At 48.7% G+C, this 17,155-nt stretch overlaps 1 protein-coding gene across 2 annotated transcripts in view; it reads left to right on the forward strand.

The window, feature by feature from the left end:
- The window catches only part of RMI2 (RecQ mediated genome instability 2), a 96,091-nt gene that overhangs the window by 19,090 nt on the left and 59,846 nt on the right, over nt 1-17,155 (forward strand). Inside the window, exons 2-3 of one of the 2 annotated variants that reach the window (XM_085630139.1) lie at nt 7,366-7,459; nt 16,262-16,587. In XM_085630139.1, coding sequence (XP_085486265.1) covers nt 16,284-16,587 — 304 coding nt within the window. In that variant the 5' untranslated portion in view covers nt 7,366-7,459; nt 16,262-16,283. The remainder of the gene's footprint in view (nt 1-7,365; nt 7,460-16,261; nt 16,588-17,155) is intronic. The other variant, XM_085630138.1, reaches the window with a different exon arrangement.

Consider the following 17,155-nt stretch of genomic DNA (forward strand, 5'->3'; position numbering starts at 1 on the left):
GTTCTCAAACCCGCTATACTGTTGCTTTCATAATAGTTATGTACAAACTCATTTCTGTCCTGGGTTGCTCTGTCTATTTTTACCGAATCTGTTTCTTTTGGGGGAGGATTTTCCCTTTTAAGAAAGTGATCACCTGGTGATATTTCTTCATTACCTCTTCTGAAGGAGCTCCTGTTTTCTCATCTCTCGGTTATTCATCACTAGGCCAATCAACAGTAATTTTTACATTCTGTCCATAAATCAGTAGGCACCACAATGTCAAACAAACCATCTAAATCCTTTAACAGCACTTCAGAAACTTTCACAAATCTTTCAACTTTCCGATACCACTCAACTGGCTTTTCTCTTAACTTTGGGAAATAATTTGTAAAGGATAAAATATCCTGTCTAGTCCATGGTACATGTACATATCCTCCTCCTGGTACCTCCCTCGTTGGACATAATCTTTCTACCTTTCCTGTTTCCTTCTTCACAACTTCAGAAATGGTTCGATTGGCACGTGCTGCTTCCCTTTTCCGCATCCATCTAGCTTTCTATTAGTCTGTCACCCCATTTTTAGGTCTCGCCTACGCAGCGCGCATAGCTGCACGAGAGGGAACCTTTTGCAATCGATCAGCATTTTCGCCAAAAACATGCACGTTTTGCATTGCTTTCTGTTGCAACGCGTGCACATTTGGCGTTTCACTTTCGGGAGTGCGCTTTGGCACCATCTGTTTGTAATTATGTTGAAAACAGATGATGCCCCTACTCGCTCCAGCAAGGGAAACCCTGTGTGTCTGTCTAGGATGCTGGCCGTGTCAGTTGCCTTTCAATTCGTTGGCATGCCGCACCTCTACCCCCATCTGCCGTTTTGGTGTTTGCCCCTCCCGTGCTGCGATTGGCTCTGTATATTTTTATTGTTTAATTTTGTGCTCTTCCACACTATATTAACTTATATTTTCAGCTGGCTAAAAGAGATATCGCTAAATAGCAGAGGTTACCTTTTCCTCCTCTGATAGCTGCCTGGAAGCAGTATTACAATACAAAATCCAAAGCATTATATTTTATAGTGCACGGAAACACTTGACTAGGACGAATGAGTATGTGAGTCTGCAAACAGAAATTAATTTCAGTGTTTTAAGGGCGGATTAAGTTTCTTTTCTCCGCAAGAATCAAATTCCTTTAAACACCAATACTTTGAATAAATATGTTAGAACTGAGACCCAGATAATATTTGGCCCCTTTCTGCTCTCCCATGTGCCCCCTTCGAGATCCTCCTCTCCTTCCGCATTCTGCCAGCACCCTCCTACCCAATAGCCGTCGTCCACCACCACCACGTCCACTACCACGCGCACCACCACATCCAGCACCACCACGTCCACCACCCCGTCCGCCTCCACCACCCCCACGTCCACCACATGCTCCACCCCCACGTCCACCACAGACACCACCCCCACGTCCACCACATGCACCACCCCACGTCCACCACATGCCCCACCAGCAGTACGTCCACCACCACCTCGTCCACCACCACGTCCACTGCTACCACCTCGTCCACCCCCCCCCCTCCCCCGCCACTGATGCAGCGGTAATTCGGTAATTTCTCAATGCTAAATCTCATTTACCTCTAATTTACCGCTGTAAAGGTACTGGACCCTTGCCACTGGATATTACTTTCAGGAGACTTTACATAAACATGAAAAATCAAAAATGCATTTAATATTTAAGCCAATAAAGGGAGTTGAGTATTTTTAAAGGGTTTTATTTTCTAGTTAAAAGTTAGTTTTCTGACCCTTTATTCATTAGTCAAATATCTAGCAGGTTACAGAATTGAAAATAGAATTAATACAGAACATATTACAGTCTGCATATAAGCATCACATGTAGAAAAGAAAATGTGGCGCAAAATGTCAGTCAAAACTCTTAAACCGTTTCTAAGAAAAGAATGAGTCTTGAAAGGCTAATCAATAATTATTAAATGGCAACAATCTCCCATAAAGAGAAATAAATTCATAAGACAAATCTTTTCAAAACGAATTAATTAGTCAAAGCATAAACTTAATGTTTTAGCATCTAAATCCCAGCCTGCTATCAGCTGCATTTCTCTGCCCTGGTCTGTTCAAGTCTGCATCTCAGTGCTTCACAAAGAGGCACTGCTCCTGAAAAGGTCCCTCCTTTACAGACCACAGAGGAATGTGATCTGACTTGCCATAAATATAACGTGCAAGGACTCTCTGAAAAATGTGACCAAAGACCCACCCACCACCCCCTGTTTCTCCTTGGAAGCAATCTCCACCCAGGCTGCACCCGCGACGATCACGTACCTAACCCATATGATGTCTGGCCTCATCTGCTGCGTCTCCTCTCTTCTAAAGCTAAGGCTTAAGACTGACACTCCCCCTATGGGGTCATTATTTATACTCTAATTCTTGGCTCACTACACAAATAATGTTACAGTTTTCAGTAAAGCTTGCACTGATTGGTTAGCATAGATGACATGAGGGTCTCACCATCCTGTTCTCATTGCAAATTCGGTTTTAACAAAAGAAGCGTTAATGATAAATATAATCATATATTTCCGCAACAATTAATAGGAACATTTTTTTCAGTCCAGCTTCCTCCATCCGGTGACAGCGCATGCAGGATAAGCACATTCCACAAACACTGGTACATTGGCAGGACTACAAGAATTTACAGTTCACAGTGGCCTTGACCAGGTCTTCACTGCTGGTATAATCTGCGCATGCTCTCAAATTCAGCACAATTCTCAGCCTTGCTGGATTCACAGGCAGCCATTTTATCTTCGGCCCAAAAATAAAACCAACACAAAAAAAGTATTAATTTACGAAATGAAACCCATTCTGTTTACCTCCCCCCATACTAATACCTTGTGTTATTTTTCCTAACAAAAGCTATTAGTTTAAAGCAGCCTTTCTATTATTTGTGCACAACATGCAAAAATTTGCAATGTACAACATAGCATAAAACATGCACAAGTGCAAATTTTCAAAGCGCACACAGTTAATACATACTCATAGCAACATGCTCTAATGTTTTAGATAGCTTTTCATGCAAAATGCTTTAGCCCCACATGTAGTGATGGTTAATTTAATACACATTATAATATGTGTTATGAACTGAATATGCATTGTTTAAATATGCAACAAAGCCAAAATCTCTTAAGACCGGAATAGGGAGTGTAGATTACAAGAAAAATGAGCTGGGAAGAGAGAACACATTCAGTGATTATCCTCACAGCCAAAGAGGCCACTAAAATCACGAGTTTTCTCTACACTGCGAACACACATGTTAATTCAGCACAAGCATTTCAGACTGAAAGCATTGACCAGGCCTCATTTCATGTCTTTCACTTTTCTTTGCACCAAAAGTGCCACTTTTAATAAGCATTTGTCTAGGCCTCGTTTCATGTGTTTTCCACTTGCACCAAAATCTGCGTCATTTTAAATGCAGTCTGTCTGAAGCACAAAAATAAAGCAATGCCTAATCTTGATGAAATCTAGCTCTACCCCCACCACGTCCAGCACTCCCACCACGTCCTCCTCCTCCACCACCACGTCCTCCTCCTCCACCACCACGTCCTCCTCCTCCACCACCACGTCCTCCTCCTCCACCACCACGTCCTCCTCCTCCACCACCACCACGTCCTCCTCCTCCACCACCACCACGTCCTCCTCCTCCTCCACCACCACGTCCTCCTCCACCACGTCCTCCTCCTCCTCCACCACCACGTCCTCCTCCACCACCACGTCCTCCTCATCCTCCACCACCACGTCCTCCTCCTCCTCCACCACCACGTCCTCCTCCTCCACCACCACGTCCTCCTCCTCCACCACCACGTCCTCCTCCTCCACCACCACGTCCTCCTCCTCCTCCACCACGTCCTCCTCCTCCACCACCACGTCCTCCTCCACCACCACCACGTCCTCCTCCTCCTCCTCCACCACCACGTCCTCCTCCTCCTCCACCACCACGTCCTCCTCCACCACCACGTCGTCCTCCACCACCACGTCGTCCTCCACCACCACGTCGTCCTCCACCACCACGTCGTCCTCCACCACCACGTCGTCCTCCACCACCACGTCCTCCTCCACCACCACGTCCTCCTCCACCACCACGTCCTCCTCCACCACCACGTCCTCCTCCACCACCACGTCCTCCTCCACCACCACGTCCTCCTCCACCACCACGTCCTCCTCCACCACCACGTCCTCCTCCACCACCACGTCCTCCTCCACCACCACGTCCTCCTCCACCACCACGTCCACCACCACCACGTCCTCCTCCTCCACCACCACCACGTCCTCCTCCTCCACCACCACCATGTCCTCCTCCTCCACCATGTCCTCCTCCTCCACCACCACGTCCTCCTCCTCCTCCACCACCACGTCCTCCTCCTCCTCCTCCACCACCACGTCCTCCTCCTCCTCCTCCACCACCACGTCGTCCTCCTCCTCCTCCACCACCACGTCCTCCTCCTCCTCCACCACCACGTCCTCCTCCTCCTCCTCCTCCACGTCCTCCTCCTCCTCCTCCTCCACCACGTCGTCCTCCTCCTCCTCCTCCACCACGTCGTCGTCCACCACCACGTCGTCGTCCACCACCACGTCCTCCTCCACCACCACGTCCTCCTCCACCACCACGTCGTCCTCCACCACCACGTCGTCCTCCACCACCACGTCGTCCTCCACCACCACGTCGTCCTCCACCACCACGTCGTCCTCCACCACCACGTCGTCCTCCACCACCACGTCGTCCTCCACCACCACGTCGTCCTCCACCACCACGTCCTCCTCCACCACCACGTCCTCCTCCACCACCACGTCCTCCTCCACCACCACGTCCTCCTCCACCACCACGTCCTCCTCCACCACCACGTCCTCCTCCACCACCACGTCCTCCTCCACCACCACGTCCTCCTCCACCACCACGTCCTCCTCCACCACCACGTCCTCCTCCACCACCACGTCCTCCTCCACCACCACGTCCACCACCACCACGTCCTCCTCCTCCACCACCACCACGTCCTCCTCCTCCACCACCACCATGTCCTCCTCCTCCACCATGTCCTCCTCCTCCTCCACCATGTCCTCCTCCTCCACCACCACGTCCTCCTCCTCCTCCACCACCACGTCCTCCTCCTCCTCCTCCACCACCACGTCCTCCTCCTCCTCCTCCACCACCACGTCCTCCTCCTCCTCCTCCACCACCACGTCCTCCTCCTCCTCCACCACCACGTCCTCCTCCTCCTCCTCCTCCACGTCCTCCTCCTCCTCCTCCTCCACCACGTCGTCCTCCTCCTCCTCCTCCACCACGTCGTCCTCCTCCTCCACCACGTCGTCCTCCTCCTCCACCACGTCGTCCTCCTCCTCCACCACGTCGTCCTCCTCCTCCACCACGTCGTCCTCCTCCTCCACCACATCCTCCTCCTCCTCCACCACCATGTCCTCCTCCTCCTCCACCACCATGTCCTCCTCCTCCACCACCACCATGTCCTCCTCCTCCACCACCACCATGTCCTCCTCCTCCACCACCACCACGTCCTCCTCCTCCTCCACCACCACGTCCTCCTCCTCCTCCACCACCACGTCCTCCTCCTCCTCCACCACCACGTCCTCCTCCTCCTCCACCACCACGTCCTCCTCCTCCTCCACCACCACGTCGTCCTCCACCACCACGTCGTCCTCCACCACTACGTCGTCCTCCACCACTACGTCGTCCTCCACCACCACGTCGTCCTCCACCACCACGTCGTCCTCCACCACCACGTCGTCGTCCACCACCACGTCGTCCTCCACCACCACGTCGTCCTCCACCACCACGTCGTCCTCTACCACCACGTCGTCCTCCACCACCACGTCGTCCTCCACCACCACGTCCTCCACCACCACGTCCTCCTCCACCACCATGTCCTCCTCCTCCTCCACCACGTCCTCCTCCACCACCACGTCCTCCTCCTCCTCCTCCACCACCACGTCCTCCTCCTCCTCCACCACCACGTCCTCCTCCTCCTCCACCACCACGTCCTCCTCCTCCTCCTCCACCACCACGTCCTCCTCCTCCTCCTCCACCACCACGTCCTCCTCCTCCTCCTCCACCACCACGTCGTCCTCCTCCACCACGTCGTCCACCACCACGTCGTCCACCACCACGTCGTCCACCACCACGTCGTCCACCACCACGTCGTCCACCACCACGTCGTCCACCACCACGTCGTCCACCACCACGTCCTTCTCCACCACCACGTCCTTCTCCACCACCACGTCCTTCTCCACCACCACGTCCTTCTCCACCACCACGTCCTTCTCCACCACCACGTCCTTCTCCACCACCACGTCCTTCTCCACCACCACGTCCTTCTCCACCACCACGTCCTTCTCCACCACCACGTCCTTCTCCACCACCACGTCCACCACCCCCACCACGTCCACCACCTGTGACAGGTGAAGTGTCACTGGAGGGCAGGGGTAATCGGAGTGTCAACCCCGACTGCACATGGGAGTTTTAAGGATGCATTGGGCGTGAGAAGATGGGAATAGGGGCTAGAAGTATTACACCAGTCCCAAGATACATTTTGAAAAGGCGCAGTGTCAAAGGGGCTCCTGTAAAAGCACTCGCAGCATCTCTACCTCACAGTGGCATACCTGCACGAGCCTCTCACTCCAAACAAGCATTGGCATAGCCAATAGGTCTCGCATTTGGGACCTTATAAGTGTTTAGCCATGCAACACTTGATGTTGTTGCACCAATGATATTGTGTTGGATAACTAAACGCTTATAAGGTCCCAAAGGCGAGACCTATTGGCTATGCCAATGCGTGTTGTAAAATGGTCATCAACTCTTTAACCTGTAACTTTCTTCTAGACACATTCATATTTTCTAGGTTTTTATCACTGAATTCTGCTCTGTATGGTTTCTATAATACTTCGGATTTGCCTATTTCAACTCCCATTTCAGAAGCTATGTCTGTCAATTTCTCATGCAATAATTTTGTATTTCGGGTGATACTTCTGCAGATAAACAATAACTCTTCTTCATTGTAACTGTTCAACCTGTCTAACCCCACATTCCCAGCTATCATTTCTTCCAGTTCCACTTTCAATTTGTAGCTATCTAAGATTTTCATTGGTGGTTTTGGCTTGTCTATTCCCTGTGCCCATCTTTCTATTTCTTCTGGGGAGACCACTGTAGCATTCTTAACTCCTGTGGCTGTTTCCATTTGTACTTCCTTCGAACAACTAGGTGTAATTCTTCTCAGGGTTTCACTTATCTGACCCCTTATCGGTAAATCCATCCATGATATTACCGACTCCCATTCACTACCTTGATCATCAATGATTAAGTTCTCTTTTCTGGGTTCAATTGTAGGTGTGGACATGACTGGGGGTTTGTGAACAATTGTCTTATCACCGTACAATGGAACTACTGGACCTATAGTCACGGGTATGATTAGGGCTTCAGGGTGAGTACTCAATTGGGTTATTTTCTGTATCCACTCCTCTCTATTCTTGTTTGCCTCTTTTTCTTTTTCCTGAAGTACCCTTCCATTTGTTGTCATGCATAATTTGAGGAACTAATGGTGTTCCCAAGACCAGAGCACTAGGAGTAGTTCTGCTGTGTTCCTCTTGGTAAGGCGGTGGGTTTTTCATTAGCATGTCCTCCAAAAAATCATCTTCCGATTCTCCACTACCTGTCATCGTTAAATATTTGGTCTTCTCTGTGCATTTACCTCCTGAATGTTCCTCAGTCATTAGTACAGGATATAATCCTTCAGCTACCATCGCTTGTCTCCATTGTTTCATCGGAATATCTCGAGTTTCACGCTTTAGCCTGCGATAATATCCACTAAGTTTCCTGCTACTTCTGGATCTATTGCGCTCAAATTCTTCAGTTTCCCATTCTTCTTCTAAAGCTTCATATTGGGTTGATCTTTGTCGGGGCATCTAATTCATTAATTTTTAATCTCAGGTTATTCAGAATTCTTCCATTAAATGTACCATGTTCTGGGTAAGCTAGCACTCAATCTTCTTTTGTATATTCTGTCCAATTCTCCAACCATACACAAGTATGATAGCCTCTCTCCATCATCATGTATGATGCGGGTGTTTTCGGGGCAGGAATAAGAATTCCCTCTTTAGTCTTAACAGGCTTATCTTTTTTTAAATAATTTTTAATTTTCTGCATAAACGTCATCTCCACATACAAATCCCACTGTCAATTATTACTGTAGCGTCTATCTTGCTAGCCAAATCAAATTTTTGCTTTTACTCTAACGTTCAACCAATACCTGTGCGGCTTTTATTCTTTCGACCAATCCGATTCTAATTTACACTATGCTCTTAGCCAATACTAGCGCAGCTATTCTGTAACGTCCGTATCGCTACTTACTACTGACCCCTTCTTTACAATTTCGCATCAGTGACACGCCCGCTGTTCCAACTAATCCCAGCGCGGCCCTTTGTGATGTCAGTGCAGCACCCTCAACTGACCCCTCCTTCGCAAGGTAACACAAAACGTATTTTTCTTCCAATTTTTCATACAAATTCATTAATTGACAACATAGAAACATTCGCTACTCCTGTTTGCTTTAGTCAAACCAGAAAGTTGATTCATGTTTACTGCGAGTAAACTATTCCGCTTACTCTTCACACACTACGAGTAAAACCCTTCCGCTTACTCTTGACTCAAGCACCGATGAACCTGCTACTCCTTCAGTACTACCCTTTCTAGGTGATATGGGACCTAAGTTTCACCAGCAAACTTATTTTCTATCAATCACTCCTGTACAAAATAGTCCCTAATTCAACACTATCAGCCTTGCATAGCCCTTCAGTGCTATCTTTTGCAAACTAGCAACCTCACTGCAGTGTGGTTTCCATTCACCACCCGCTATTCAATATTCCGGGGGATTTCCAGACAACATAAAACAAGTACAAACAGGTAAGTAAATACATAACCAATAATTTGGATTCCATTTTTTCACCTAACTAGCTAATAAATTAAATTAAACCATAGCTCTGCTACTAGAAAAACTGATCCAGCGGGTCACTAACCTCAGATACTCATTACAATATACTCACTTGGGCCCATAAATACATGCTCATTCATAATAGGCTATTAAATACCGCTGGGGTCAATTTATTGTGCTAATACCTGCAAGATGAATTTTTATCTAATCATCTTACCAAACCTCATGATCCGATGTATTTTCCTCGGGTCAATGGACCTTTTAGTTAAGTAAATAGGTGAAAATTGCATATAACAAACCTTTATTTAAATAACCACAGACTTGGGAGAGTTTAAAATGTTTATCTAGTAAATTCATATTAGCCATGAACCATAATACAGTTAGAACACCGTATTCGACAAGGAGAGGAAAAGAAAATAATTCTCTCAGAATAAAAGTTAAATAAAATGATTACGATGACAGAGCCTGTGTAGGGAGGGTAAAAAAGGAGCAGTATATTGACATACTACACAGAATTATATTTACCTAGTATGGTGTGGAAACCAACCCCTTGGCCAAGAAATTAGGGAGGGTCCCCTGGGACAGATCAGGCGACCAAGGCTCAGGACAGGATAGATGACCTCTTCTAGATACGACGCCTGCTCCTCACCCCTCTCTGACGCTATCTTCCTCCTCCAGTCTTCCGCGATGTTCTTTATTATGTGCTTCCTTGATTCTTCCACGATGTTCTCTAATTAATTGGCTCAAAGGTTCTAAGTCTGGACTTGGATCTTCTTCAGTATTTTCTTTAAATTTTGGACAGTCTCTCAGCATTCTGCGTCTCTCTGTGGTAATTAATCTAGCTAAACTACCTCTATTATATTTTTCTAATGGCATGTACCACTCCTGAATGTTTCGAATTTACAAAACTCCTAACTCTGATTGGACAAGGAAAGGGGAGATGATCATCACACCATGCTAAGTTTAATACTTTTCTTTGAGCTCATTGTTCTATGTTCCCTCCCCTTAATTTCCCATGCTTTATTTCCCACCGCATTCACAAGTTAACCAATACAATGTATACAGTGTCATTAAAAATTCTTTCCGTTCTCAGGACATCGTGCTTGTTCTCAGGGTATATTACTATTCTTCTTTTGGATGACATTCAAGACTTTGCATCACGGCTACTGGGTAGTTTCAACTGCGCATGTGAAATGGTCACATGATGCGCAAGCTTCAGTCCGCACGGAGGCCCAAATACTAACTAATAGAGAGGTCAAAGAAGAGAGTATTAAAAGAAAAAATAAATGATTTCACTGTATACCACTTATCTCTACTCTATTCCCATTTACTTATATATACATCTTACGCATTAGCATTTTAGTAAACTTACATGGTTTAGTTTCAGCAAAGCATGCGCATTATCCTGTGAGTTCCGAGAGGCCATTTTAAAAGCAACTGCGCAGCTGCAAAGATTTTCCTCCAAGCTATAGTACGTCCTACTGCGTAAATGCAGTAGACGCATGCACAATCCTGCGTTTAGCAGCCATTTTAGAGACACACAGGTTATTTGTTAGTAATACACATAGGCAAGCTTCCCCTAGATTCAGTGTGCGGATTTTCAGGTGCATTTTTAGTATTTACGAACACAATTATTACTGTGTTATAAGTTATTTGAGAGGATTGCTTCCGAGCAAGTCTTTTATACAAGTCCTTGCTCCATCACTGTCTTTCTTTCTTTCTTCACTCTACCTCTCACTTATGTACAAAAATAACTTTCTCTAGATACCATCTATCACTTTCGCTCTCACGCACTCTTTCTTGCATATTAAAAAAAAAAATAATTCCATTACAGCTCCAATAGTTGTAACCCTAAAAAAAAATGCGAGACCTGTTGCATTGCAAATGGTTTTTTCTAATACAGTACTGTATTTTACTCTATTAGTATAAAAGCTCGCCATTCTGCAACGTCATAGGGACTGGGCAGTCTCTCAAATAGCTTTCAAATTCTTGGCCAAGTGTCTTATTTCAGAGTAGGCTATGTTCTTGCTACATATCTAGAGTTCCCTGGATATAATCATTGGTGCAAAATAAAGAACAAGTAAATTAATGCCAATGGGGATAAACCATCATTACCTGCTCCAGGCTAATTTCAAACCGAGAGACGGATGTTGAAAAAATGTTCTTTTCTTCTTTTGGGAGAATTGTTTGCATCCCAAGATAATCTGTTATTGGGCTGCTGATCTGATATTAAATGTAAATACTTTCTAAAATGCTTTTTGTGTGTTCTGTTAAGAAAGCAATTCTCACAATTTAAAGAAATTTCTATTAAAATAATCTGTAATCATTCCATGCTTAATGTCCGGTTACTTACTGGTAATATTCATTACTCAGTCGTAGTCCTCCCCGTCCCAGTCCAAACCAGATGAGCATAGCTCCTTCCACCAGAAACTCCCAAGCAAAACTCCACGCTCATCCCTTCCCTCCAGGCCGCTCGCATACCCCTAGGCATAGAACACGTGACCCCCCCCCCCCCGAACCACAACCTGCACCAACAACCATAAAAAGCCAAACAGGGAGGGAGGGCTGACTAGGAGGTAATGTCCGGTTACTTACCGGTAATATTCATTACTCCGAGTCGCAGCCCGTCCCAGTCCAAACCAGATTAGCAGATACCAAAGCAAGAATCGGCTTCATTTAATAGCAAAAACAGACTTTATTTAGCACAGCAATAAGTCACACCACCGGAGCAGAAGACAACACCGCCTCCCCAAACCCAGCAGACTCGGTCCCACCCACCACCAAACAATAATGGGACAGAAGTGTGAGGAGAACTCCAGGAAGCCACCTGAAAACAAGCCCAGGAAGCAGCCACCCCCGAGTCGACCTCCCCAGAACCGACCCAGGCTCTAACGCACAAGCCTCATACGCAGCACCCACAGCCCAGCGCAGCCAACGTCTGAGAGTAGCCCCAGAAGGCTTCAGACCTTGACCAGCCAGTCCAAAGATCACAAAAAGGGAATCCACCTTACGAAAAGGCTTAGTACGCAGCAAGTACACCACCAGAGCCTGCCGAACATCTAAACAGTGCAGCCCAACGTCGACCTCTAAAAGAGGATCTGGACAGAAGACCGCCAAAACCAGATCCTCTGAGCAGTGAAACGAGGAAGGGACTTTGGGAACAAAGCAAGGATCAGGCCTCAGAACCACCCGATAAGGAAATAAATGCAAAAAGGGCGCCGAGCTAAGCAAGGAGCCCAACTCGCCAATCCTCCGGGCCGAGGTAATCGCAACACTGAAAAGCACCTTGATTGTCAAAAACTGCAAAGAAACCTCAAGCAGAGGTTCAAAGGGCACCCCCTGCCAGGCCCCCAAAACCAGAGGCAGATCCCAACTAGGCACAAAGGACGTAAGGACAGGCTTCTGGAGGAAACAACTCCGCATCAACCGTAACACCAGGGGGACCACCGGCTCACAGTCAGAACCCCGAAAGGCCCGAACAGCTGCCCACTGAGCCCGCAGGGAGGACACAGATAGATCCAGGTCAAACCCATCCTTCAGAAAATCCAAGACACGCACCGGATCTACCTCCAATGCAGACTACCCCTGAGCCGTACACCAAGTCAGAAAAGACACCCAAAGTTTGGCATAGGACGAGTGGAAGGGCGCCTGGACCGCTGAATAAAATCAGCCACAGAAGAACACCCCAAAGCCACGAGGTTCATCCTCTCAACAGCCAACCCGCCAGTCACAGGCAGACCAGACACCCCCAAGACAGAGGGGGAAACGGGAGACAAGGCACCACTGGCAACCTCCAGCAAGGCCTTACCGCTGACCTCCAATCAGAGGGAACCAAGGCCTCCTGGACCACTCCAGAGCCACCAGGACCACCGAGGCCCGATCCAGCTTGATCTTCAGCAGGACCCTTGGATGAAGAGCAATTTGGGGGGGGGGAAGCATACATCAAGCCCCCCTCCCACTGGAAGGACAGGGCATCCACCCTCCAAACCGCATCCAACCGAACCAGAGAACAAAACTTCTCCCTCAAGGCGTTCCCCGGATCGGTAAACCGGTCCACCACAGGGACCCGGAACCGTGTCATCAGGCAACCAAACACCTCTCGCGTCAGGCACATGTCTGACAGGGAGGCAAACACCCTGCTCAGGCGATCTGCTTCCAAGTTTAAAACCCCGGAAGATGCAAAGCCCTCAGAGACAACAAGTGCGACTCCGCCCCCATGCCGATCTGGAGAGTCAACCGGTTGAGGAAAGTCACCTTTGCACTCCCCTGGCGGTTAATATAACACACCACCACATTGTTGTCCGTACTCACCATTACATCCCACTGGAGGACCCAAGTCAGAAAATGAGCCAATGCCAAGTGAACCACCTTCAACTCCCTCCAATTCGATGACCTGCCTGCTTCCAGCACAGGCCATAGCCTCTGCACCGACTCCTGAGCCAACACCGCCCCCCCAACCGAGTTCGCTGGTATCTGTCATCAGGACCAACCTCTCCTGGGACACAAAGGGCAAGCCCTGTAAGAGGTTCTGTTCCACCAGCCACCAGGACAACTCCCGGGCGATGTCCACACCCCCTGTAATCAACAGCTCGTAATCTAGTGAGGCCGGATTCCAATGCCCCAGAACATGCTTCACCTGGGGGTACAAGTGCAAACAGGCCCAAGGAACAATCATCACAGTAGCCGACATCAGCCACTGAACACGCAACCACCGGCGAGCCGTGGAAGACTGAGCCCCCGACACCTTCCACAGTTCGTGCAGCAGAGTCAGTCTGCGGGGTTCCAACAGGAAGACATTTCCCAACCTGGTTTTGAACCCCCCCCCCCCCCCCCCCCACTCCCCCCAAATGAACAGCAGTTCCTGAGTGGGGTAAAGATGGGACTTCTCCAAGTTCAGAATCCACCCGAACTGTTGAAGGGACCTGCAAACCTCCTGGGTATGTTCCTGAGCTTGAAAGAAGAGGAAGAAATCAACCAGTCGTCCAAGTAAGGGAACACCTGGATCCCCCAAGCATGCAACAAACCCAACACCTGAGTAAACACCCTAGGAGAGGCACAGTCCAAACGGCAATACTTGGAACTGGTAATGATCCACCCCACACAGAAACCCAGGAATCGTTGTGAAGCCGCGTGTACCGGCACATGAAAGTAGGCGTTTCGGAGATCCAGAGAAGCCAGGAAATCCCCCACCGACAGGAAGGGAAGAATCCTTTGCAGAGTCACCATTTTGAAGGAACGGTGAGGCACACACAAATTCACGGCCTGCAGATCCAGGACAGAACGGTAGCCCGCATTCGGCTTCTGGATCAGAAACCGATTGAGTAAATCCCCCGACCCTGCTGACTCACAGGCACCCTCACCACAGCCCCTTTGGCAACCAAGTCCCGAACTCCGTCCAACAGAGCACAACACTTCGTCGGAGATCTGGGAACAGGGGTAGCCCTGAACACATCCACCAGAGGAACGCCAAATTCGATCCTGTAGCCCAGCCGGACCACCTGCAGGACTCACTGATCTCACAACGAACTCCTCCCAAACAGGAAAAAAAGACTTGAGGCGACCCAAACTCCAGCACATTTCTCACAGATTTATGAATTATGTCACAGAGCATACAAAAAACTATTCCATCAACCACGAAATGGCCCACGCTCCAGATTAAGACTTGAGCTAGGGTTAGTAATGAATAGGGAGTCATTCTGGCTCCTTTTTCTGGTAATTGGTGAAAAAGTCTTCTGACTCTCCACCCTCCAAGGGACTAGGGAACCCTAAATTGTCCCGAACATGTTGCAGAACAAAGGGAAGGTCTGCTCCATGGACAAAACTACCCTTCACCTCTTCATCAGAATCAACGTCCAGATCGACCTCCTCCGACTCATCCAATTTCTGCTTTTTAGGCCCCTTGGGATCACGAGTCTAAAAAGCCACTGCGGCCTCAATCATCTTCTGTACCTCAGCCTGAGAAGGAGCAGCGGAAGGCCCAACAACCACCACCACCACCACGACCTCCTCCTCCCAACCGAGCACACCCTCAACAGAACCGCCACCTTCCATGATAGACACAGTAAAGTAGCGAAACCTCCCGTCCATAAATACCCAGACCAATCAACCAAGGCCTGAATGCCAATCAGTGAAACGCCACAACCAAAGCCAATTCCCAATCGGACCGGAGGTCGGCTTCAAAATCGGCCAATCAGAGACAATGGAGCAAAACATAAAACAACTGATCAATGCAGGCCCCTGGCTGAACGAACAATAGCTGATCGTGCCCCCAGAAGCAGTCCACGAGAGAGAACACTCGAGGTAATGCACCCCAGCCACGCCCTCCATCCCAGCACACCAATGCATACCTAGGACAGATTGAAACCCCAGGCGCTGAACCCAGCACACCACAGGCAGGGACCTGACACGCCGGGAAAAAACGGGAAATCGCTTGCGGCCTTTAAACAGGCTGCAATGCTCCTAGAGAGGGGAACCGGCCACAATGAAGAGGGCCCACCCGGTCCCGAGCCCACACTGACTATAAAACAGAGGCCAGAACCAACGGAAAAGACGCGGCCGTCCTGAAAACTACAAAATTGCGGGGCAACTTGGACTCGGAAATGAGAACCAAGCCCATCGCGCAGAAGACCTCAGAGGAGGAGCCGCCATATCGCCACACCTTTGGCGTGCAGATAAAGGCACTGCCGCGCCCAGACACCACCCCTCCCTCCCTGGGTGTTCCCGCGAGAGCAGGGAACATACTGGAAGAGGGGAAGCCGAAGCAGGACAGCAACTACGCCAGTAGGCAGCCCGGCCCCTAACACCAGAGTCCCGCTATAGCAGGGACTTAGACACGCACCCAGGCAGGCATGCAGGGCATAACGGCAGCCGCTCAAGTAGACCGCCAAACACTTACCAACAGGAGGCGGCAGGTTTTCCCCCCTCCCTCTGAAGAGTCAAGCCCAAATACTGCATCCAGCACAAAAAACAAACCGGTTGTGGTTCGGGAGGGGGGGGGGGGTCGCGTGTTATATGCCTAAGGGTATGGGAGTGGCCTGGAGGGAAGGGATGGGCATGGAGTTTTGCTTGGGAGTTTCTGGTGGGAGGAGTTATGTTCATCTGTTTGGACTGGGACGGGGAGGGCTGACGAGGAGGTAATGTCTAATTCCATGTTATCTGTTTAGTAGAAGCACTGATAAATAAAACGTCAAGTTACATGCAGTATGTATTTAGCACTTTGTGTCCATTTTGCTGTTTTATCTCTAAAACGATTACTATTAAAGGCCTTCTTGTTCATTCGATCTTCTGTTTTTTCAGGAGTCTGTTGTTGGGATAACTGATGGATTCTTCAGCTGATTCGGGCCGGGTGACGTCACCATCTTTCAAATTCCAGTCTCCTCCAATTAAGATGTTGGCTGAGACGCTTAGCCGTTGTACTTGTAGTGTTGACGGTCAGCCTTCCTTCTGGATGAGCAGGGGTGTGGGCGATAGTGAGCTGGATGTGTCTGTGGTGTGGATGCAGGGCACAGTGGTAGAGGTCCTTCCTGAGCGTGGCACTACAGTGCGAGTTCGTGATGACACTGGCACCTTTTCGGTCTGTGGCGTCAATTCCGTTCCCAAGGGGAAACCTTGCCTCTCTGCAGGTAAATATGCAAAGCACAATTTTACGTAACATTTACTGGTACATTATACATTATAGCATACAAATGATGGACAAGGACAGATTTCCATTGAAAAACCCTGGATGAAAACATTTTTTTTTAAACAAGCAAGCACGTATATAAACAGTGCCTTTCTAAATTGGAATTTTGTAAGGTGCAAGTGACCGATCTTTTTTAGCAGCCTTGCCCAACCTGTGAATGGTTAGTATGCAAAGCATTTCAAGGTAAGTTGCTGCATGTCACTCAACAGTGTCAGACACCTGGATTTCATTGGTTGCCACTACAACCGGTACTTGAGACATAAAACATGCAATGTTGTGTTGTATACATGTATTTAGGTCTAAATAAGAAATGACATTATTATTATTAATAGCCATGTTTTTGATGAGGTTACAGGCTGTTTAAAATGGCTGCTCAGTTTTAGCTTTGTAAGGTGTTTAACTAATGTGAATGTCCTCCCTGCACTACTGGAAGTAAAGGGCAAATACCTTAAAAGTGTCAGAGGAAACTTTATGATGGCAAAACCACCAGTGACCAATAAGAAGAGAGA

The sequence above is a fragment of the Triturus cristatus genome, chromosome 10 (assembly GCF_964204655.1).
Source record: "Triturus cristatus chromosome 10, aTriCri1.1, whole genome shotgun sequence".
Classification (NCBI taxonomy): domain Eukaryota; kingdom Metazoa; phylum Chordata; class Amphibia; order Caudata; family Salamandridae; genus Triturus; species Triturus cristatus.